At 41.9% G+C, this 23,137-nt stretch overlaps 1 protein-coding gene across 1 annotated transcript in view; it reads right to left on the reverse strand.

Annotated features, from left to right (window-relative positions):
- ERBB4 (erb-b2 receptor tyrosine kinase 4) overlaps nucleotides 1-23,137 on the reverse strand; it is a 1,218,240-nt gene that overhangs the window by 593,836 nt on the left and 601,267 nt on the right. Inside the window, exon 3 of the mRNA XM_070732179.1 lies at nucleotides 10,358-10,544. Within this exon, the coding sequence (XP_070588280.1) occupies nucleotides 10,358-10,544 (187 nt within the window). The remainder of the gene's footprint in view (nucleotides 1-10,357; nucleotides 10,545-23,137) is intronic.

The following is a 23,137-nucleotide window of genomic DNA, read 5'->3' on the forward strand; positions in this document are numbered from 1 at the left end:
GCAAGTTGAGCGGTGGAGGGAGTGAGGATGATTGTTGCGGCAGGGCAAGCAGCAAGAGGAGTGAGGGCAATCGGAGTAGCCTGGCAGGGACTGGCGGCGGGGGCTGGCAGGGCCAAGGGGATTGGCGGCAGGGCCGGGTGGGGCCAAGAGGGCTAGCAGCACAGCTTGGTAGATTAGGTGGCACACAGCGGATTGGGAACCGATGCGGCAGGGCGGCTCTTACCTTATTTTGCCAGTTGCAAGTGACCGGCAGCTCTTGTATCCAATTTCTGGGGTTTTTTGCTTCCGCACATGCACGGAAGTAAAAAAAATCCAGAAATTGTGCGCGTGTGCGTCTTCACATGAGATTTGGCTTCTGCTCATGAGCAGAAGCTGAATCACCCGTCAAGCACGGGCGCACGCCAAGGGCTCACACAGGGGTGTGCTCTTGGCATGTTCCGGTAGGGCTAAAATTGGTAGCCCTCCCCTGGATAGAAGACTGAGTTAACCTTGACCCCATAAGGATTGAACTCCTGTCAATAAATGCAGTGTTAGCCTGCAATACTGCATTCTAAACACTATACCACCATGACTCTTAACATAATGTTCCCACTGCATAATGACATGTTGTTTTGCTATTAGTTGAAATAAGAATGATTAATTTTATGTGTTATCAATTTATTTTCTTTTTTAAAAAATAATGTGTCAGTTTTCCAGAATAAGCCTCAGTAACAAGAACCTCAAACAAAATGCTGGTTTGTACTCTTCTTTACTTGACTTCTCCGGTACGTACTGATAAACACTTGTAAAACAAAATGTGTTAAGCCTGTGCACTGTGTGCTCCCCACCAACTTTAACTATCACACGCACACCCAAGTGATTATCAGTCCACCAATCTGAAGCTGATTCCTCTTCCGGAATCTGTATAGCTGACACACAGCAGCTCTTTGGCTGGCTGGCATCTGACGTCACCCAATAGAGCAGTAGCTGAATCCCAGCTGCAAGCCAGCTTTTACTGGTGTCAGATTTCATCCCTCAGGTAACAGCACATCAAGGCTCTGTTTCACACTGCCTCCAAATGTCAGCTCTGCACCTGGAGGTAAACAGAGCTGACATAGTGATTGATGCAAGGTATTTCTTATTTTAATTAATTAATTTTAATTAGGACAAGTCCTAATCTTTTCCTCCAAAACTATGAACCTGGTGACTAGTTTTTAAAATACAGTAGTACCTCGTGATACGAACCCCTCGTTATATAAACTTTTTGAGATACGAACCCAGGGTTTGGAATTTTTTTGCCTCTTCTTACGAACTTTTTTCACCTTATGAACCTGTCACCGCCGCTGGGATGCCCCGCCTCCAGACTTTCCTTGCAATCCAAGCGCCAGTTTTTGCGATCCTGGGATCCCCTGAGGCTCCCCTCCATGGGAAACCCCACCTCCTGACTTCCGCAAAAAAACGATGCTGTAGGGAAATCCCAGGAGGGGAATCCCGGGATCGCAAAAACGGGCAGAGTTGGGGGGACAAAAACAGGAAGAAAAGACTCATGGAGCTCAAGGGAGGAGAAAGGTGGGGGAGATGAAGAGAGTGGGGTGGGAAAAAACGGGAAAAAAAGACTCATGGAGCTCAAGAGAGGAGAAAGGTGTGGGGAAGATGAGCAGAGTGGGGTGGGAGAAAACGGGAAGAAAAGACTCATGGAGCTCAAGGGAGGAGAAAGGTGTGGGGGAGATGAGCAGAGTGGGGTGGGAAAAAATGGGAAGAAAAGACTCATGGAGCTCAAGGAAGGAGAAAGGTGTGGGGGAGATGAGCAGAGTGGGGCAGGACAAAAACGGGAGGCAGGGACTCATGGAGCTCAAGAGAGGTTCTTTTCATTGGGACTCCCTCCCCCCCACTCCGTTCCCCTCAGCTTTGTCTGACCACCGCTTTTTTTTTTAAAGCCTTAATATTTTGGATTCTCCTAATGGGCTTGCACGCATAATTGGCTTTTCCATTGATTCCTATGGGAAACATTGTTTCATCTTATGAACTTTTCACCTTACGAACCTTGTCCTGGAACCAATTAAGTTCGTAAGATGAGGTATTACTGTGTTTGCTTTATCAATAAGAGTAAAATACAAAAAAAAACCTTCATAAAAACATATTAATAACAAAAAATAATATTTTTTTGTATTTGTGAGTGTACAGAAAAGGGGGGGGGAATTGACCTGAATGTCAAATAAATCTGGTGACTATTGATTCAAGCTACAAGGACATAAAAAGATACTTTCTGGATCAGATAATATAGCAATAGCACTTATAATAGCACTTGGATACCACTATAATACAATAGCACTTCATAATGCTTTTACAGCCCTCTCTAAGTGGTTTTCATATATTGCCGCCAATAATCTGGGTCCTCATTTTACCCACCTCGGCAGGAGGGAAGGCTGAGTCAACCTTGAGCCGGTGGTGAGATTTGAACTACTGAACTGCAGCTAGCCTACAGTACTGGACTCTAACCATTGCATCACCTCGGCTCATATGTCCACCCAGTCATCATCGGTCAACTGAATCCATCTTGGTTGCTGACAAGTTGAGACTAGAGCATAATATTGCTTCCCAGCAGCCAGTGTCTGAAGCAGGCAATTTGTGATTCAAAAGATGGCAAAATAGTCATTAATATTAGTAGCTAGGTTGTCCATGAACCTATTCTGTTTCCTTTTAAAAGCATCCAAGTTGGCTGCCATGACCATAACTGCTGGTATGCACTGTGTGAAAAGTATTTCATTCCATTGGTCCTGGATCTTCCTAAAGTGAGTTCAGTGAAGGAGTCTGAGTTATTTCATTTATTCATCCCTAGTATGATTTTGCATTTTTCTATCTCCCTTCCCCTTTCTCTTCTTTGTACCCTGCTAAGGAACTCTAATTGCTAAAGTCATTTCTTATAAGAAGGGCTACTTTTAGCATTCTAATCCTTCAGTTTCCTCTTCTTGTGCCTTTTCTTGCTTAGTCCCTACCTCTCACCCACCCTTGTATGTTTAAGAGTTCTGATCAGCTAAATCAGCAGGTGATTGCACTTAGAAATAGCTGGCATGTTCTAGGATAATTTTAGTTTCAAAGGTAAAGCAAGATCAGCTTTACCTAGGCCAGTGCTTCTCAAATAATGGATCTCCTCACCTGGGGGGAGGGGGGCAGAGAGATGCCAGGGGGCATGTGTGATCCTGGGGAATATGTATGGTCCCTATCAATTGATTCCCCCATGGGTTCTTATTGTTCTTGGCAGGCGCCGCAGTAGCCATGAACACCATGGCAAACCTGCTCCTGGATAAGGAGGAGCATCCTCTTTAACTGGGCAAAAGCTTCTGACAACACCCTAAAGCCTCCTTCCATACCATTTGCTGTGAGTGCTTGCAGTTTATAATAAGTAAAATAATAAATATTAACACTAATATTCCACTGGGGCCCAGATTGGATAATTGGGGGAGTGTGAAAGAACCATTGTACATACCTGAACGGTCTTCTCGATGCACTGGAAGGAGAGTCCAACATGGGTAATTACCAATCCTATTGGTAGAGACTGAGTTAATTTAAATATTTAAATACGAGGTAGTCACTGCCCCTTAGCAGCCCCCAATACCTCAGTTTTAAAAACGAAGACAGTATAAAGGTAACACAATTTATTGAACTTTAACCATATAACAATGAACTTTAAACCTCGCAAACCCAAATACTCCGGCGACCTGGCAACTACGCCGGGTGGGTTTGGACTCTCCTTCCAGTGCATCGAGAAGACCGTTCAGGTATGTACAACGGTTCTTCTCCACTGCACTGGGAAGGAGAGTCCAACATGGGATATACCAAAGTTCACATCCCCTGGGAGGGAAAAGGCTGTGCCACGGTCGACGGAGAGGAACACACCCTCTGCAACACACGCCTCCCAAAGGAAGCTTCAGCCGAAGCTACCGAGTCAAGTTTATAATGACGGATGAAGGTTGTAGGCGAAGCCCAAGTCGCTGCCTTACAAATGTCCTCAATAGATGCTTGGGTATTCCATGCCGCCGACGTAGCCGCACTTCTGGTGGAATGCGCAGTTATCCCAGCCGGAGGAGATTGAGACCTAGCTTTGTACGCTTCCGCAATACAATCCCTAAGCCAGCGACTAATGGATTTCGATGAGACCCCAAGTCCCATAGACCTTTGAGCAAATGATACAAACAGCCTCTCAGTTTTCCTAAACTGAGCAGTCCTTCTGATATAAATCTTTAAGGCCCTCCTAACATCCACCTTGTGCCACCTCAACTCCAAAGGATGTTGGCCATGTGTACAAAAGTCAGGAAGGACCAATTCCTGTGATCTGTGAAATCCAGAGTTGACCTTGGGTATAAAGGCCGGGTCCAGTCTCAACACAACTCTGTCCGAGTGGAACACGCACAAGTCCGATCGAGTAGACAGAGCCGACAATTTGGACACTCGGCGCGCTGATGTGATCGCCACAAGAAATGCAGTCTTAAATGTTAGCAGTCGAAGCGGAATAGACCTTAGCGGCTCAAAGGGAGGTGCAGTAAGAGCTTTCAACACGAGAGACAAGTCCCAAGTCGGGAACCTATGTATCTGAGGTGAGTGGGAGTTGACTGCTCCTTTAATAAAATCCCGTACCCAAGGGTGTTGTGCTAGGGAACGAGATTGAGGCACCTGCACAATGGTCGCGAGAGCAGCTATCTGCCTTTTCAAGGTATTTGGTGCCAAACCTCTATCAACTCCTGCTTGCAGGAACTGTAACACCAGAATAACCGAGGCGTGTTGAGGGTCAGAATGCTGCTTTAAGCAAAATTTACAAAAGGCCGCCCATGTAGCCTGGTAAATCCGTACCGTAGACGAACGACGAGCAGCCTGCATAGTAGATACAACATTGTCCGGTATACATTGGTTTCTCAATCTGATCCTCTCAAGTGCCAGGCGGTCAGCTGGAACCATTGAGGGTTCGGATGACAAACTGACCCCTGGCTCAACGATATGTCGCAATCTGGAATCCTCCACGGGGGAGACACAGAAAAGGCTATCAGGTCTGCAAACCAAGGGCGTCTCGGCCAATGGGGAGCCACCAATATCAACTCCGCTGCTTCTCGAACCATCTTGTCCAATGTTCTTTGAATAAGGCATGTTGGTGGAAATGTGTAAAGCAGATCCTTGGGCCAGGGAGACAACAGGGCATTGACCCCTTCCGCCCTTGGCATCAGGAACCGGGAATAGAACCTGGGCAATTGTGCGTTGTCCGGGGTTGCAAATAGATCCACTGATGGAAAACCGAAGCGGAGGACTATGCTGTTGAAAAGAGCCGGGGCGAGTCGCCATTCTGAAGGATCTAGGGTAGCCCTGCTCAACCAGTCCGCTTGCACATTGCTGGTCCCTGCAATGTGTTCCGCCGTCAATGAAGCCAGATGAAGTTCGGCCCAATCGAAGAGAGCCGTAGTCTCGATCATGAGACGCTGTGACTTCGTGCCCCCCTGATGATTCAGGTGGGCCCTGGTCGACACATTGTCTGTTAGGACCAGTATGTCTCTGCCCTGAACCCAGTAAGTAAAGGCTTGAAGTGCCAGAAACACTGCCCTGAGCTCCAGGAAATTGATGTTGATAGGAGTCAGGTCGTCTTGAGACCATAGTCCCTGCGCCATATGAGGACCCATGTGAGCCCCCCAACCAGACAGACTCGCATCCGTGGTCAGAACCAAGCGTTCGTGACTGTGGAGAGGTGAACCCCGGAACAACGCCGGGGACAACCACCATCTCAGTGATTGTCTGACATACGCTGGAATCCTCACCTTCCGGTGGGAATGGCTCACCTTGTTCTTTTGGTACGGAAGGAGGAACCATTGGAGACCCCTGATGTGGTGCCAAGCCCATGGTACAATTCCTATGGATGATACTAGAGTCCCAAGTACCTTGGACAACATGGCCAGCGACACCTGATGTTGTCGACACAGATTGCTGACCAGTCGCCGAATGTTGAGCAGCCTTTCCGGTGTCAAAGATACCGTGTCTTGAGTGGTATTTATAATAGACCCCAGATGCTGGATGCTTGTAGAGGGAAGAAGATGACTCTTCTCCTCGTTGATCGTATAGCCATGTCGCTCCAGGACGTGCCGTGTGAGAGCCAAATCCTGTTGTGCCTGGGGCAGTGACTTGGACATAACGATGATGTCGTCCAAGTATGCCATCACCTGTACAGACTGGGCCCTGATATGCGCCGTCAAGATGTCCATCAGCTTTGTAAATGTCCGAGGCGCAGAGGACAGGCCGAACGGCATCGCCCGGTACTGGTAGTGGGTACCGTGTAGGCAGAACCTGAGAAAGCGACGATGGGCCGGCCAAACAGGAACGTGCAGGTAAGCGTCTTTCAGGTCTATTGACGTAAGAAAATCGTGATGACGAATAGAGGCGAGAATCGATTGGAGAGAGTGCATTTGAAATCTCCGATATCGGATGAAGGTATTCAGGGATTTTAGGTTTAGGATCATCCTGAACCCTCCTGATGCCTTTGGCACGAGAAAAACGATGGAATAGAACCCCGTGCATTTGGCATGCTCGGGCACCCTCTCTATCGCCCTTATATTCAAAAGATGGTCTATCTCCTGCTGCAAATGATGTTTTTTCAGCGGATCTCGAGTTGATGGACATTGGACAAACCGGTTTGGTGGGGGCTGAAGGAACTCCAGACGCAACCCTTGAGAAATTGTGGCTATCGCCCATTTGTCGGTGGAGATAATTCTCCAGGAGGCACTGAAACGTTGTAGTTTGCCTCCTATGGGCGGTAGCGAAGCCAAGTCACTTGGAGCGTTTGAAGCCCCTTTGGTTTCCCCTGAAGGGCCGTCTCGCCTGCTGATATCCCCTCGGTCGGTCTTGAAAGGCCGCACGGTCACTCCGAAAGCCTGACTGCCCATACTGGCCTTGTTGAAATGGCCTGATATTCTGACCCACCGACGAGGAGGAGTCCCAACGAAATGGCTGGCGACGATTGTAGGGATTAGCCCGGCGTTCCTGCCACCTGTACGCTCTGGGAAGGGACTTCCGTTTGTCCTTGTCCTCAATGAGGACCGGATCCAACGCTTCCCCAAACAGTTTTTCTCCTTGGTATGGGGAGGAAGCCAGGTTCCACTTGGACTTCAGGTCCGCCGGCCAGCTCCTCAGCCAAAGGAGTCACCTTGAAGCCAGTGATGTCACCATCCCTCGAGCTGAAAACTTCGCTGCGTGGAGGGTAGCATCTGCAGAGAACTCTGCAGCTGCTAATAATTTACTGATGTCCTGACGTAGATGGCTATCGTCTGGACCTAAATGGGCCTGCACCTCCTGCAGCCATATTATGGAAGCCCGATTGAAAAAAGACGCCGCAGCGGCTGCCTGAAACCCCCAGCTGGCCATTTGATGTGACTTACGCAATAAAATCTCCGCCTTCCTGTCCTCTGGTTTTAAGCTATCACCAGTCTCAGAGGGGACCAAAGCCTTTGAGATCAGAGTCATTACTGGCTGGTCAATGGGCGGAAATTCCAGCAGCTTTTCCATGTCCTCATCCAGAGTGTAGAATTTCCTCTCCATGACAGAAGGTCCTTGGGCTGCTTCTGGAGTCTTCCAGGGGCGCTTAATACTCTGTCTAAAGATCTCCGAGGATGGCACATGGTCAGTCTCGGGCTGGGGTTCTTTAAATAGCACCGTAGATGGTTTAGGGTCATCAGTGGAATCTGCCGCTTTGGTAGGGCCTGGTAAGTCCACTGTTTGTTTCGCCTTATGCAGCAGTACTTTGAAAAAGGATGTCTTGAAGAGACCAGCTACCACTGGTTGTTCAGGAGCGGTCTCGTCATCTGAGAAATCATACTTTTCCTCGGTGTCATCTAGCTGGGATGGCTCTTCAACCCAGGACCCCATACCCGAGAGGGGCGGTACTGACCAAGGATTTCTTGTTGGACGAGGGTGTTGTGTGTTCTGCACCCTCGCTGCCATCCCCTGAGAATATGCATCAGTAACAAGCCCTTGCAATGCTGGAGACATCTGTTGCCAGGTGTCAGGGTGCACTCTAAGCCCAGCTGCAGTGGGTGTAAAGGTTGCTGAAGGCCCACTCTTCATGGAATGAGGAGCTGAAGTAGGCCTAACTTGACTAAGGCCTGATGCAGATTGAAGAGGTGCAGGCAGAAATGGGCCTTGCTTTTCTGGGGACCAATCCCTCTCTGATAAAGTCTCTGCTGGTCTTAACCCAGAATATGGAGCTTGTGGATCCCTGGCCTGAAACACCAACTGCGCAGGGAGAGGCGAGGCAATTCTAGGTGTCAGAATGGCTGCCTCCAGCCTCTGCTCCAATGCCTTAATTCGCCTCTCTGCCTCTTTGAGAGAGGAGGAGGAGGCCTGAGCCTTGGATTTATCTCTGGGCTTTGACTTGCCCTTATCCTTAGGCCCCGTGCTGGGGGAGGATGCCTTGTCAGAGGTCTTCTCCTCCATAACTACTCACAATTAACTGTAGTTAACACTTGTCAAGATAGAAGCAATGCTACTCGAACGAGAGCTGTCAGCAAAATGGTGGCTTTAACCCCTTCAGGGACTAACTCTTGTGTACTGCCACCATTGGTCGCGCCCACCAAGTGGACGGAGAGCAACTCCTTTCCCGCTTCAAATGTCGGGGGCTGTCAGAATCTGCCCCAAAATGGCGGGCGCTGTCACTGAAGCCCCAAAATGGCGGGCGCGGGGAAATCTGCCTCAAAAGGTCGCTCCCAGCAACAAGCCGCTTGCCTCCTTCTCGGGGACCTGCCTCCCCATCTGGAAGGATTCTGCCCAGCCTAGCCTTCCCTGCCGACCCAGCGGCTCATAAGGCTCCAAAGAATGTTAAAAACGCCGCGGCGCAGCTTTTCAACTCAGCGCCAAACAGCTGATGGGCGCTGGCCCTGCGCCAGGTACTTCTTTACAAGGGGAACGGTTATCCCCGAGCCTCCCAGTGAGGGGGGCGGACCCCCTCACCTTCGGCTCTCAGCCGGGTATGGCCTCTGAGGCCAGTGACCCCAGGCTGAGTTGCTCCCCACTCAGGATATGCCCGCTGAGGGAAGGGATCCCCAAGGAGAGAAAACGGTGGGGGAAATGCCCACGGAGGGCAGAAACCCCTTTCCCAGCAGTCCTCTTCATTCTGAAAGAGAAAAGGGAAAAAGAGAAAAAATTAAACAGTTATTTTATTAACAAACATTAATACTTCAAGAAGATACACTAAAACAGTCTCTACTCTTAAACTGAGTTTTTAAAACTGAGGTATTGGGGGCTGCTAAGGGGCGGTGACTACCTCATATTTAAATATTTAAATTAACTCAGTCTCTACCAATAGGATTGGTAATTACCCATGTTGGACTCTCCTTCCCAGTGCAGTGGAGAATGTTTACTTCTTTCACCCACCCTTCACCCAAAGTTTACTTCTTTGGGTGAAGGGTGGGGGGCGTAGCAGAAAATAATTGAGAAGCACTGACCTAGTCCATCTCAAGATATAATAGAAAGGCACATTGGTCAGAAGTTGGTGGGTATGTCCCCCTCATGTCAAATTATGGCTCTGCAGACTGCATTTAAAAAAATGGTTCCGTGGCTTTCGATGCAATCTACTCTGTCTGATACGGAGTACTATGTCTTTTATTTGTGTAAGATATTTATCCTTCGAAAGTTGTCATTTGATTTAAAGCACATCTGTCAACTAAGCAGGACACAGTAGCTATTCCATAGTACTAAATAGGATAGCAGGTAGAAGTATATGTGTGCATGGTAACTGATTATTCCAGACATCTTCCAATCTGGTCCTACACACAATTAGTTCCATTTAAGTTCCATACTTTTAATGATATCAATTTCCAAGAGAGTCAAAAATACTGACCATTTCTTTAGAACATATCTAGATAAGAGGTTTTGCGGCATTGCTGTGTTGATACAGGTTATGTCAAGCATGTGGCATATGACTGATAATGCAGCGGCTCACAGCTGCATTGTTTCTTGCCATATCAGTAATAAATATGTTAACAAATGTTGGAAAGGGAAAGTGATATCCCCAAAGGTTATTAAACTATTTCCAGGAGACCTGAGAGATAGCCCAGGATCACAGATGCTTAGAGACTAGTTGGACAATTTCTAGAGTGACACAGATTCCTCAACACTGATAAAAAGATTTAGATATGGGATAGACAACTTACAACCTGTCAGAATTGTGAGTGAGGAATCAAATGATTTAGTACAAAAGGAAAACACAACTGATATTTTTGCTTATTTGTTCTGTTGCCTTTTGTTTTATTTTGTAGATCAAAACAGGCCAATCTTTTGATATTATTTCTAAAATCTGCAAATTACTGTTCAATAGGATCGATCTGTTCTCTTATAATCTCTTTTTCCTTACCAGTCAAGTTCTTCAGCCCAAGCCGCCTCAGTCCAAAACTCCCATCTTTTTTGTAATTGAGGAAAATGGCCAATGCAGAGCGATCTTCATACAGTTTTGTTCCACGAATGATCCGCAGATTTTCCAAAGGAAGGTATTCAAATTGATTCAGCGCTACCAAGACGTAGCCAGTGACTTCTCTGATAGACTGCAAAAGACAGAGATTTGATTGTATACTAAAAAAATTCCCAACTCACTTACCAATTTCCAAGGTTTTTCATACGATATACACAAATCTCTTATTTATTCACATTTAAAAGTGGATGAAATTTATAAAAATCCAGCTATCACAAGCACTCATAAAAATCAGCATTCACTTCATATTTAAAAGCAAGGAAGCAATGCAACTTCAGAAAAGGTTTTAGCTCACATTGTCTCCCATGTACAGTACTTCAGATGACACAAAGCAAGCCTCCAAATCAAAGGTAGATGTTTTTAATAAATAATTTTGTATTGCTCACATAATTATATATGACATAACTTTGCACTTTCGTACCACTTCAAGGAACAACTGCAGCATAATTTCAAGTACAGACACAACATGCATTAATAATGCACATAGTATTCATTTGCATGCATATTTGCAGATCTTTATTCCAAAATAAAAAGGTAAGACATTTTTGCTCAAGGCATAATTAAAATGCTCAGTTCTTCACTATTAACTCTAGGCCCCAAAATTTGCTACCAAAGATGTAATAAAATGTTATAGAGTGGTGGGGGCTATAAATTTTGTAAAACCTCTTCCTCATGAATAAAATTGTTCGATTGTACAGTACTCTAATACAGGAGGGTCTGGGCTTCAAAAATAATATCAAGGGGTTCTCTGCCCAATTGCTGGATGGGCATGGCCATTGTGGGCATGGTCTAGTTGGCCTCCTGTACCATGGCATGGGAGGGTGTTTTTCCCCTCTATGGGTTCCGAAGGCTTTCTTCAAGGCTCCAGGAGAGTGAAAGTGGCCTCCCCAGCAATGAAGGGCCATTCTTCTTACCTGCTACTGGAGTTCCCTCAGTGGCTGTCGCTGGCACGCAGTCACCTATCGGTCATGAGCGTGCCTATTGGCACGAGATTTGGCTTCTGCACATGCGCAGCAAGGCAAATCTCGCACGAGAACACATGTGAGATTTTGGCTATTTTCAGCTATATTTCTGCTTCCGCACATGTGCAGAAGCAAAAATTGGTGAAAATAGCCAAAATCTCGCTCTCATGCACATCCTTGTGTGATATTTGGCTTGCTGCACGTGCGCAGAAGCCAAATCTCAGTCGGGGGCACATCGGGAGCGTGCAGCTGAACATGAATCTGGGATTTTCCTACCAGAGTTGCGCACCTGGAAGCTTTGGCTGCTGCCTCTCAGTGCTCCCCAGGCTCTGGAGGCCAGAAAGGGGTTCATTTCCAGCCTTCCCAAACTTCAAGTAGGCCTGTTTTTAGTGCTCCCTGAGCCTCTGCACATGCCCTGCACTTACCTTCATCCAAAACAGGCCATTTGGAGGGGGGGGGGATTTCTTTGAATTGCAGAGAATCTTAGCTAGAAGTTCTAAATCCCTGCGAACCCCCAACAGCCCACCTCTGAATACAGGAATATCAAATTGGCAACCCACAGACCAAATGCATCATATGCAGACCACACCGACTCCAGCTCCTTTAAGCAAAAAAAAATAAATCATGATACATCTCAATACATCACATGACACTATCAGGTTTGACGCCCATGCTCTAATAGAACTCTTCTGACAGTCAATATGCTCTGACATACTTGTTCCCGCCTCCAGGGGTGAGGAGGAAAAAAGTCTTACACGGTTTCATTATTGGTTTGGCACAGCAAACAGGAGTTTTCTTTTGTTTCCAGAAATAGCTTATAGAGGCTCCCAGAAGCCCCTTTGCAGGAGTCAAGCTGTTTTGTGGCAGTCACTTTCACTAAGGTGAATCTGCCCACATCAGAACCAGGCCTAGTGCCTGACCACAAAGCTGGTAAATCTGGTGCAGGTGCATTAGTAGGCTAGCAGGGATAATGGGGAATCCATCTTGAAAGAAAGTTTTTACCAAGTAACTTCTCATTCAGAACTCAGGCAGTAAGAGATATGGGCATGCTAATGGATACTAAGGGCATTCTTAGATTCTTTCAACTAATGGCTGCGATGGGAAATTAGTACATTCAAGCCTAGTGCCAAGCACCCTTGAGGTACCCAATTGTATATTCATTCACCTCAATTGCAGATAAAAAGTGATCAATCTAGGGGAAACAACTAGGGTGATAATTAGTACCAGGTAGTAGGAGATCAATATTATGCTTTCTCTTTCCCTCACACACACATTCACATCCAAATATTGCTTTTAGGAAAGGAGGGGAAAAAGAGTTTTCCCAGAAGAAAAACTTCTATCTTCCCAATTTTTCCAGAAGAAAAACTTCAAAAGCATCCACTTCCATGTCCTGAATGGATGGAAACCTTAAAGAAAGCGTGGGAAAACATCAAGAAATGCTGCCAAAGCCTACAAGAAGCAAGTTGACACCGATCGCTCCTACCCACTTTCCGAGTGGGAGATAAAGTTTTCCTATCCACCAAATATATCCAGCTGAGATTGCCCAGAAAAAGCTAGGGCCAAAATCCTTAGAGCCCTTCCCAATAGTCAAAATAATAAATTCAATCATCATATAGCTTGCATTGGCCAGAATATTGGGAAAAATTCACCCAGTATTCCACTGCAGCTTATTAAAACCGGTGACAAGATCTGATTTAAGGCCACAAATCCTTATAATACAGAGAGAGAAACATTATGAGGTGAAAAAAAAATTTAAGACACCCAAGCATTTAGAGGCCAGTTACAATACTTCATTCAATGGAAGGAGTACCCTTTGTCCGAATCCACATGGATAAAAAGTTGGAAAGTGAAAGCGGACAGATTACTTAAACAGTTCCATGACAAATATCCAGATAAGCCCAATGGTCACCCTGGGGGAGGGGAGGTGATTAAACTGATTAACCCCTTGTGATCTCTCTCCACTGCAGGATACACGTTTTTCTTTATGAGAGGCCGCCTGTCAAGCCAGTGCAGAAGTTGGTAATAAATTAATGGCTTGCCACACTATCTATAGAAGGCCTCATGTTTATGGGAACTTGGGAGGGGTAATTTTCACGAGGGAACAGATGCAACCACAAAGCATTCTATTGAGTGGTTCAAGGACATCCTATGCCCACCCACCTAGGCAGAAGGGAGGAAGGATTTGCCACGCTGGCACAATCTGAGTGGGCAATGTGAAAAGTTTGTGGGAGGGGGACAAGAGATGTGAACTTTTAATTGAGTGGAAAACTCAGATTTAGATTTCTCAGTGTAGGTGCCAGGATGGCTCCAGAAATAAATTGGAATTTTGAGGAGTACTTTGACTCTGACTCTGATTTACTTTGGATATTACCTGGAATACACTCGCTCTATTTCTTGACACTCACTCTATTACTTGGCACCAGTATCCTCTTATCCCAGTCTACTTTATAGGATTGTTATGAAGAAAAATAAAGTAGGGAGCAACCCATTTTGAATTTCTATACAAAAAGCAAGATATAAATATATTGGGAAAGAACTTTCAAAGGAAAGATGAAAGGAAACTGGCCACCTTCCATCCTTTGAAGGCAGACACCAGAGGGAAGCAGAGAAAGAAAGCTGTAGGTGTGTTTCTACACATTAGCTGAATTTTACTTGTTAACTTAATAAATCACTCTTTTAAAGGTTCTCCTTGTTATACAAAGAATAAAGGACAAAGTTAATATTGTTTACAATAAACTTATATTTATCTGGTAAACACTGAGAACTCAGGACATTGTTTCAGTGGACAGAATGCATCTCTTTCTAAGTAAAAGTCTTCCCCTGGACATGGGTCTTTAGCTTTACCACTGCAATTGTTGATTTGGAAGAAGGGTGGGGTCAAGTTCTCCCAGATGCTTTTTATTTGAGCAAACTAAGAACAACTATTGGTGGCTGCCATCTTCCTTCCCCCCAGTTTCAATTCCCTGCCCCCCTGCCAGATTAAAAAAGCACTATTGATCATCTTCTTAATGTTGGGCGAGTGGAGTTGGGCATCAGGAGCTTAAGAATCAGAGACTTTGCACTCTTCCTTCTTCAGAAGCTATTACCACCCATGTTGACAGTTTAACAACCATACTGAAAACAAAATAAATGCCTTATTAGATTGCCTACTGTTGAGCTACAAAACAGTCTTCCCCCTGCTGCTTCTCCATTTCTGTTTTTAAAAGAGGAGGTGTTGTTTAGATTGAGCTAACACTGTTTGACACGGGTGGTGAATCTATGTTAATAAAAAGGCTGTATAAGATCTAGGATTGTGTGAGAAAATGCCTACAGAAGTCAATAAATAAGCATAAACAAAAATAGCTACTGAAGGCCTGTCAAACTGGTGGTTCGTGGGCCGGATGCATCTTGCACAGGCCACACCCACCCCTGCTCCACAAAGGCAAAAAACACCCATGCCATGGAGGAACAGTACCCATCACTTTAAAAGGCATAAGAGTCCAATTAATAATAAATACTGGATCACCTAAATTCAAAGTTAGGTGGGCCTAAGCTGTGTATTGAGGAGGCAACAAGGGCCAAGTAAAAGATGGGTTCCTACTGGTTCTGACCAGTTCTATAGAATAGATAGTAACTTGGTGGCTTGGGTCACTGGAACTGGCAGCAACCCAGGCCTACCAAACCCCCTAGCCAGTTGTCTCAGCGGCGCTATAGCCGCCACCATTTTGTTTTTTGCTTCTGCACATATGCAGAAGCCTTTTTTTAGTACTTGCGCATGCGCAGAGCACATCCCTAAGCAAACTAACATTAATTTAATTTCTTGAACTCGAACTTTATTGAATACAATCCGGAACCCACCACTGGGCTAAGCATTGAGAATGATTAAGTAGGACATTGTTAATCTCTTAGTTAGGCCAATATGTGGATGAACCCTTACTATACCCAGAACAGTCAACAGTCTTCAGAGTCCTCATATGTAAAATCCACTGCAGATGTCAACGCTTTTGGAATGGATCATCTCTGATCCACCCTTAATCAGCTAGAGAAGGAAAAGAATTAGCTGCTTTGGAGAAAAGCAACTATTCTGTATTTACAGCCTGTGGTTAGCATAGCCTAGTAGTTCTCGAGGTTGCAGTGCTAATCCCAACCATTAGAAGAGAAGTGTTTAGGTCCCGGAGAAGCCTTCAGCTCTCGCAGGACCCTATTATACAATTCAAGAACCACAATCATATTCAGTAAAGTGCCCATATCCAATGAAGAATCTGCCAGGACCTGACTTCTGACCCCTGCTCTGTCTTGGCAATGAACAAAAGGGAAAATATGATTATGCTTTCAAGATTATGTTACTTTAGTCTATATCAGTAAAGCACAGTTCCATCATTTTAAAAAAATATTTTCATTAGTTTTTTACAATACAGTAAGAGTATAGAAATGAAAAGAAAAAGAAAAAAAGATAGGAAATATCTTCCTCCCCATCAGTCATTAAAAAAGATTTGCCAGTCATGGAAGCTCCAGGATAGGAGAATTCGGATCACAAGTGCAGGAGGAAACAAAGAAAAAATATATCAAGTAATCACTATGCCAAGTGTATGTATATATGTATGCATGTAATTTAGAGAGCTGTCCAACTCCATAGGACCTTGGGAAATTTACAGCATTAAAAGTAGTAGAAACCAACATAATAAAAAAGAACAGAACATTGCATCATTATCTGTCACTTCCTTTGTAATATAATATATGGGACCTCAAATGTGATGTGACATTAGAACTCCATTGGAGGTGGACTTCTGGGTGGAGATCGAGCCGTGCCGGGAGGATGGAGAAAGAGCTCCGTCCCCGTATCTCCCTTTTTCACGCTGCGGGATCATTGATTGCGATTTGATCGAGCTTGGAGGGCTCGGTCTAGAACAGGGGGTCTCCTGGATGCCGAGGGGCAGAACACCACTGCCCCAGAGGGGAAGGAACACCCCACAGCCCCAACAATGAAGAACCGCACCTCTGTCTTGACTGGGACACGGCCATAGCGGTTCATTAAACAGAAGTCAACGGAATAAAGATCAACAGAAAAGAAAGAAGAGAAAGCACAGAATAAGGTATAATTTTGGATTTTATAAACTTTAAAAAGCAAAAGAACTCAAAATAAATAAGGCGAACAAAGGAAATTTGGGTTTTTTTAAGAATTAAAATCTTCCGCAAAAAGTTAAGCTACAACCGGATCTATTTTTTCTTTAACTATTTGTTTACTCTTTGCAAATGAACTGTAATAAAGATATACCCTTTGAATATATTACATCCCTGGAAAAAAAAAAAAAGAATAACGTATTTGCTTTGTACAAATAGGGGATGAAACTTAAATAAAAGGGGAAATTAATCAACTGAAAACATTGTATACTTAATGACTTCCAGTTTTCTTTTTTTTATTATAAAATAATATTTATTGATTATATACAAAAATATACACAGAAACGATACAAAACAGTATGAACAAGACAAGGTGTTCTTATCATATGCGTCTAATTGTTGTTTTCATTAAAGTCGAACAAACCACATTCAACAATAACAATGAACGTAAGACAACCCTTCCCCCCCCCTCTGCCAACCTGCAGTTATATTTGTTTTTTATTTTTCCGGTTGTTCTGTCAGCGGAATCCTATTTCTTAGAATTTGCTTAATCTATTAGTCTAGTACTTCCTTTTCTAAGTGATGTGTTTAGAATTATGATTGTTATGTTTCTAGTTTATTTCTAACCTTAAAAAGCAAAGAAAAATAATAAAAAATAATATTGAATAAATAAATAAAAGGATATCAGCGAGCAAGCAAATAAGTTGTTTTGTTTTGTTCTTCTCCTCCTTTCTCTTCGTTCTTGATCTTTTTGTAATTTGTTTTCTTTTACTCAGTTTCCCTTCGCTTCTGTCTCTCTCTCCCTTTCATTGATCCAGTTATAGAACTTATCCCATGTGGTTATATTTTCTGTTTCCTTGTTATCTTTCAGTTTTTGTGTTAAGGAGTCGTATTCGGCGCAGTCAAATATTTTTTTAATTATTTCTCTGTCTGATGGTACCTCTTCCCTTTTCCAGTTTTGAGTTATTGATATTCTGCTTGCTGTTATAATGTGTTGAATTATATGATAATCTGTTTTCTTTATTTTTGTGTCTATTATTCCCAGTAGAAAGATCTCTGGTTTAAATGGTAGATTGGTGCCCGTCATTTTGAATATCCAATATTTTATTTTAGTCCATAGTTTTTTTTATCTTTGGACAGCTCCACCAAATATGGAAGAAAGTTCCCGACGTATTTGAACATCTCCAACAATTTGGTCTGGTTTTGGGAAAAATCTGTGCTAGTCTTGATGGCGACATATGCCACCTGTAGAACATTTTTATGATGTTTTCTTTGAATGGTACTGACTTCGTAATTTTGTAATTCTTATTCCAGATTGTCTCCCATTGGTCTATATGGATGTTGTAGCCAAAGTTCTTTGCCCAGCTGGTCATTGGGTCTTTAGATATTTCCGTTTCCATTTCATACTTTATTAAGTAGATGTATATTCTTGTAATAAATTTTTTTTCACTTCCTAATATTAGTTTATCAAGGGGTGTGTTATGTGCTGATATTCCTTCTTTTTTAGTGTCTTTTTGCCATTTTGAAAATATTAGCCTATATGGCCACCAGTCCAAGATTATATTCTGTTCTGCTAACTCTTCCTTTGTTTTTATATTTCCTTCTGTATTTAGTAAGTGGTTGTAAGTTATCATGTTTTTTAATTCTATAATGTTCGGGTGGGTAAGAGCTTCCAGACTGGAATACCATCTAGGTATTTTTGTATAATGATCTTTTTTTAATTTGAGCCATGTTGTTATTAAAACATCTCTGATCATGTGATTTTTGAAATAAGTCGGAATCTTTTGGTGCTGATTCCATAACATATTATGCCAGCCAGAGAGCAAGTCATGGCCTTCTAGAGCTAGTGTTCTCTCTGCTTTAAGCTCTATCCAATCTTTTATCCATAGCAAATTGCATGCTAAATGATATATCTTAAAGTCCGGTAACCCCAAACCTCCTTGTTTGATTCTATCTTGTAGCCATTTTAATCTGATCCTGGGCCTTTTACTGTTCCATATGAATTTGGAAGTGATTTTATTCAATCTGTTGAAGAAGTAGTTATTTAATTTTGTTGGGATTGTTTGGAAGAGGTACAAGAATTTCGGCAGTATTGACATTTTGATTGTCGCTATTCTACCTAGTAGTGAAATTTGCAGCTTATCCCAGTCTTTTAATTGTTTCTCAGTTGTCTTTAATAATCTTTCGTAGTTATTTTCTTTAATAGTACTACATTTTTTTGTAAGTAAGATCCCCAAATATTTGACTATTTTAACTATTTTAATTTTCAAAATTTCTTCCAGGTCATTTTCTTGCTCTTTTGTCATATTTTTGGTTATAATTTTGGTTTTTTGCATATTTATTTTTAAACCTGCTACCTTGCCGAAATCCTCCACCTCTTTCATAATAAGTTTCCCCGATTCCAGTGGGTTTTCTAGTATCAAGACTAAGTCATCAGCGTAAGCCTGTAATTTAAACTCTTGTCCTTTGGTTTTCAATCCTTTTATTTTAGAGTTGGCTCTAATCTGTCTTAACATGGTTTCTGTAGTGAGGATATATAATAACGGGGATAGTGGGCAGCCTTGACGAACCCCTTTTTCAATCTGAAGTCTATCGGTTAAATCTCCATTTATTGCTATTCTTGTGTGTTGTTTATAGTAAATTGTCTCGATCATTCTGATGAATTTGGCACCAAATTTCATATGTTTTATTAATTCTATCATGAATCCCCAATTTAGATTGTCGAAAGTCTTCTGGGCGTCTAAGAAGATAAGAGCTAATTGTTTGTCTGAGTGTTTTTCATAAAATTCTAAAACGTCTAATATTATCCTCATGTTATTTCTTATATGCCTGCTGGGTAGAAAGCCATTTTGATCGGAATGTATCTTATTGTTTAAAACTGTTTTTAGTCTGTTTGCCATTATGCTCATAAAAATTTTGTAATCCACGTTTAGCAGGGAGATAGGTCTATAGTTTTGGATTCTATGCTTTTCTTCTTCATTCTTAGGAATCAAACTCGTAATTGCCTCCGTCCATGAGTTGGGCATTAAGCCTTTTTCTAGGACTTCATTATAAAGTGTTAATAGGAGGTCTCCTAAATCAGTGGAGAATTCTTTATAGAATTCACAAATGATGCCATCTGGACCTGGGGTTTTATTGTTTTTCAGGTTTTTAATTGTTTCCTCCAGTTCAGTTATCGTAATTTCTTTGTTTAACCTTTCCCTTTCATTGTCAGTCAATTCTCCCGGTTCAGATTTTGTTATATACATCTTCTGTTCCTCTGGGGTTTTTATTTCCCTTTTATATAGTTCTATATAATAGTCAGTGGCAATTTGTTTTTTCCCTTCTAGTGTGGATTGTCTTTCTCCCCTGCTATCTTCTAGCGAATGAATATATCGTTCATTTTCTTCTTTTTTAAGTTTGTGGGCAAGCCATCTACCCGGCTTATTTGCATTTTCAAAGTGGTCTAATTTATCCCTTTTTAGTTTCCCTGCTAATTCATCCTGAGCCATTAGATTAATTTGGTGGGTTAATTTATCCTTTTCCTCTATAAGTTTCTCATTTGAAAGATCTTGTTGTAATTCTATTTCTAATTGTTTAATTCTAACTAGATAATCTTTAATCTTTTGGTTTTTGATTTTCTTTACTCTAGAGGAATATGCTATAGTGATTCCTCTTAAATATGCCTTTAAGGTGTCCCATAGATTTTGTACGGAAGTGTCTTCATTCCAGTTATCTTTAAGAAAAAGAATTAGTTCTCTTTTAACCTGGTCAGTGTAGTTTTTTTCCTTAAGTAATGATTGGTTTAAGGACCATTTTTGAAAGTTTTTCTTTGGTTCTTTTATCTTGATTATGATTGGGTGGTGGTCTGCCCAAATATTGGGACCGATCTCAACCTGTTCTATATATTTATCCATGTTCAGGTCACCCCAGGCCATATCTATTCTTGACCAGGATTGGTGTGGATTTGAAAAAAAAGTGTATTCACTATTCCCCTGGTGTCTTTCTCTCCATAGATCCAAAAGATTAAATTCTCTTGTTAATTCAAAAAAATTGTTGGGTAGAATTTTCCTATCTTGAATTTTTTTTTTTAATAGTCCTTTTTTTTATCAGTGATCGCATTGAAATCTCCTAATATGCACATATTTTTCCCTTCTAGTTGTGTTAATTGATCGTTTATTTTTTGGTAAAATTCTGATTGGTTTGTATTTGGGGCATATATCACCATCAAGACTGCAGGACTTTGACCAATTTTGATTTTCAGATTGAGTATTCTTCCGTCAGGATCAGCATAGATTAGTTCTGGTTGTAACCTCTCTTTTACATACACTGCTATGCCTCTTTTCTTTGTTTCTGCTAGCGCCGTGAACAGTTTCCCTATTTTTTTATTCTTAAGTAGGTTTTGATCTTGTGATCTAATGTGCGTTTCTTGTAAGCAGATTATATCTGCTTCTTCCTTCTTCAGTTTAATCATCGTTTGTTTTCTTTTTATAATTGAGTTTAGTCCATTTATATTAACTGAGAAAATTTTTAATAATTTCATGTTTATTTTAAAGAATACGGAGAGAGAGAGAGAGAGAAAAAAAAGAGAGGGAACAGGAAAAGAGAGAGAGAAAAAAGAAAAAGAAAAAAGAAAAGCTCTTTTAATTAACTTTTTATTTGCTTGCTCGTCAAAGCTCCCCTTCTACGTTTATTGTTTGTTATTTATCTAAGTGTATGTTCTATTGTAGTTGGTGTTGTGTACTTTCCTTTCTACTTCCTTTTTGCTGTTGCTCTTGTTGTCACTCTGCTTTCTTCTCTAAAACTGAGATCTTTCTCACTTTCTGCACTTTGTTGTCCTTGCTCACTTTCTTCTAGTCTGGTCTGAGGGACTCCTTCAGGGCCGAGTGTGTTTTCTCCTTCCAGTTTTCAAAGAATGATTTTTCTTAACAGAAAATATATACAAATTGTATCAAAATATTATAAGACTGGATACTGGACATTGAAAATTATTGATTAAATACTGATGAAATTAACTAAACTGATTTTGCTATATAAAATGGATTTTTGAAGTTTGGGTGAATTCGTAAAGGAACTATTTTTACATGAGATTGCAGCATAAGGATTAAATCACATCGTTTAACAGACCTACATACAGAACTCTAATTTTGGATTATAAATAGAAGATAAATCTTTATTCCCTACTTTTTATTTTTTCATCTTTTCTTCCTCTACTTCTTTTGTGGATTGATATTAAGTTTTTCTTTTGGACTTTGTCTTATGGATTAAAACAATTACAAGGTTGAGAATGGAATAAACATCATAGACTAAATACCACAGCTCAAAGACAGAGGAAACGAAGGAGAAGAAACTAAGAAGGATTCAAGAAAGGCTAAATTTAAAAATCCTTGTTTTTTGCTCTGCTTGGAATTACTCATATTGAACATATAACCTAAATTTTTACGGATTTTTTTTCATATTTTTCTTTTTTTATTTCTTATTACACTATATATTTTACGGGGTTTTTTTATAATAGATAATTAAGCCATAGAATGATGTGTTGAATTTTTTAATCCCCCTCCCATCTGGTATACCCCCAAACTTTTATAGATAGGTTGTTCTCAATAAGTTGATATATATCAGCTTTTTTCTTTTTTTTCTTTTCCCTTCTTTCTCTCTTTGTCTTCCCCCTTTCTTTTTGAATTTATAATTTTTAGATGATTTTATAGATTAAATAGAATAATAGCTTGGACTGAAATTAACATCTAATTAATTAATAACATTAATTGTTATTAGTATTATTATTTTTCTTGGAGATGCCTTGGGATTCCTGTATATCTGTCATTCAGTGGGGGAAGTCTAAGGGGGAGAAAAAGGTGGTTTAAGAATTTAAAATTAAAGAAGGAATTATTTAAAGGAGAAAGGAGGGGGGGAGAAATTTTCTCTTTATTAAAATTAAAAAGGGTTGAAAGAGGAGCTAGTTGAGTGGGAACGCAATCCAGATAATGTGCCTCATGTATGGGCAAGGTTTTTTCTTGTCTTCTCCCCTCTCAGTGGGGGGAGCACAGGGGGAGGCACGTGGGGGGGGTAATAGGGGTAAAGAAAGGGGGGGGAAATAAACCAAGGGCAAAACAAGAGGGGAAAAGGGTCATTTTGTAATATTATGACGGAGTGTAAGATAATGGTTTTAAATGTGAATGGTTTGGGATCGGATTTGAAACGTTTTAGGATATTAAGGATGGCTAAGCAATACAAGGTGGATATTATGATTTTGACAGAAACACATAAAAGAAGGGGAGGAAGGGATAACTTGATTAATGATAGAAATTGGAAATGGGTGTTTGAGTCGAGAGGAACACAAAAAAGCCGAGGCACAGCGATTCTGATTCATCAGAGGGTTAATTTTGAAGAGGTGGGAATTCAGAAAGACAGAGAAGGAAGGTGGATATTTGTTAAAGGGAAAATAAATCAAAAGAAGCTGACATTAGCAGCAATTTATGCCCCAAATGTGAAAACAAAACAATTTATAATAAATACCGTGTTTCCCCCCAAAAGCCCCACTACGTCTTACTTTCAGGGTATGTCTTACATTGGAAAAAAATTGAAAGGGTTGCGTTCCCGAAGGCATCTCCCCAGAGTCCAGAAG

Source organism: Erythrolamprus reginae, chromosome 1, assembly GCF_031021105.1.
Source record: "Erythrolamprus reginae isolate rEryReg1 chromosome 1, rEryReg1.hap1, whole genome shotgun sequence".
Taxonomy (NCBI): Eukaryota; Metazoa; Chordata; class Lepidosauria; order Squamata; family Dipsadidae; genus Erythrolamprus; species Erythrolamprus reginae.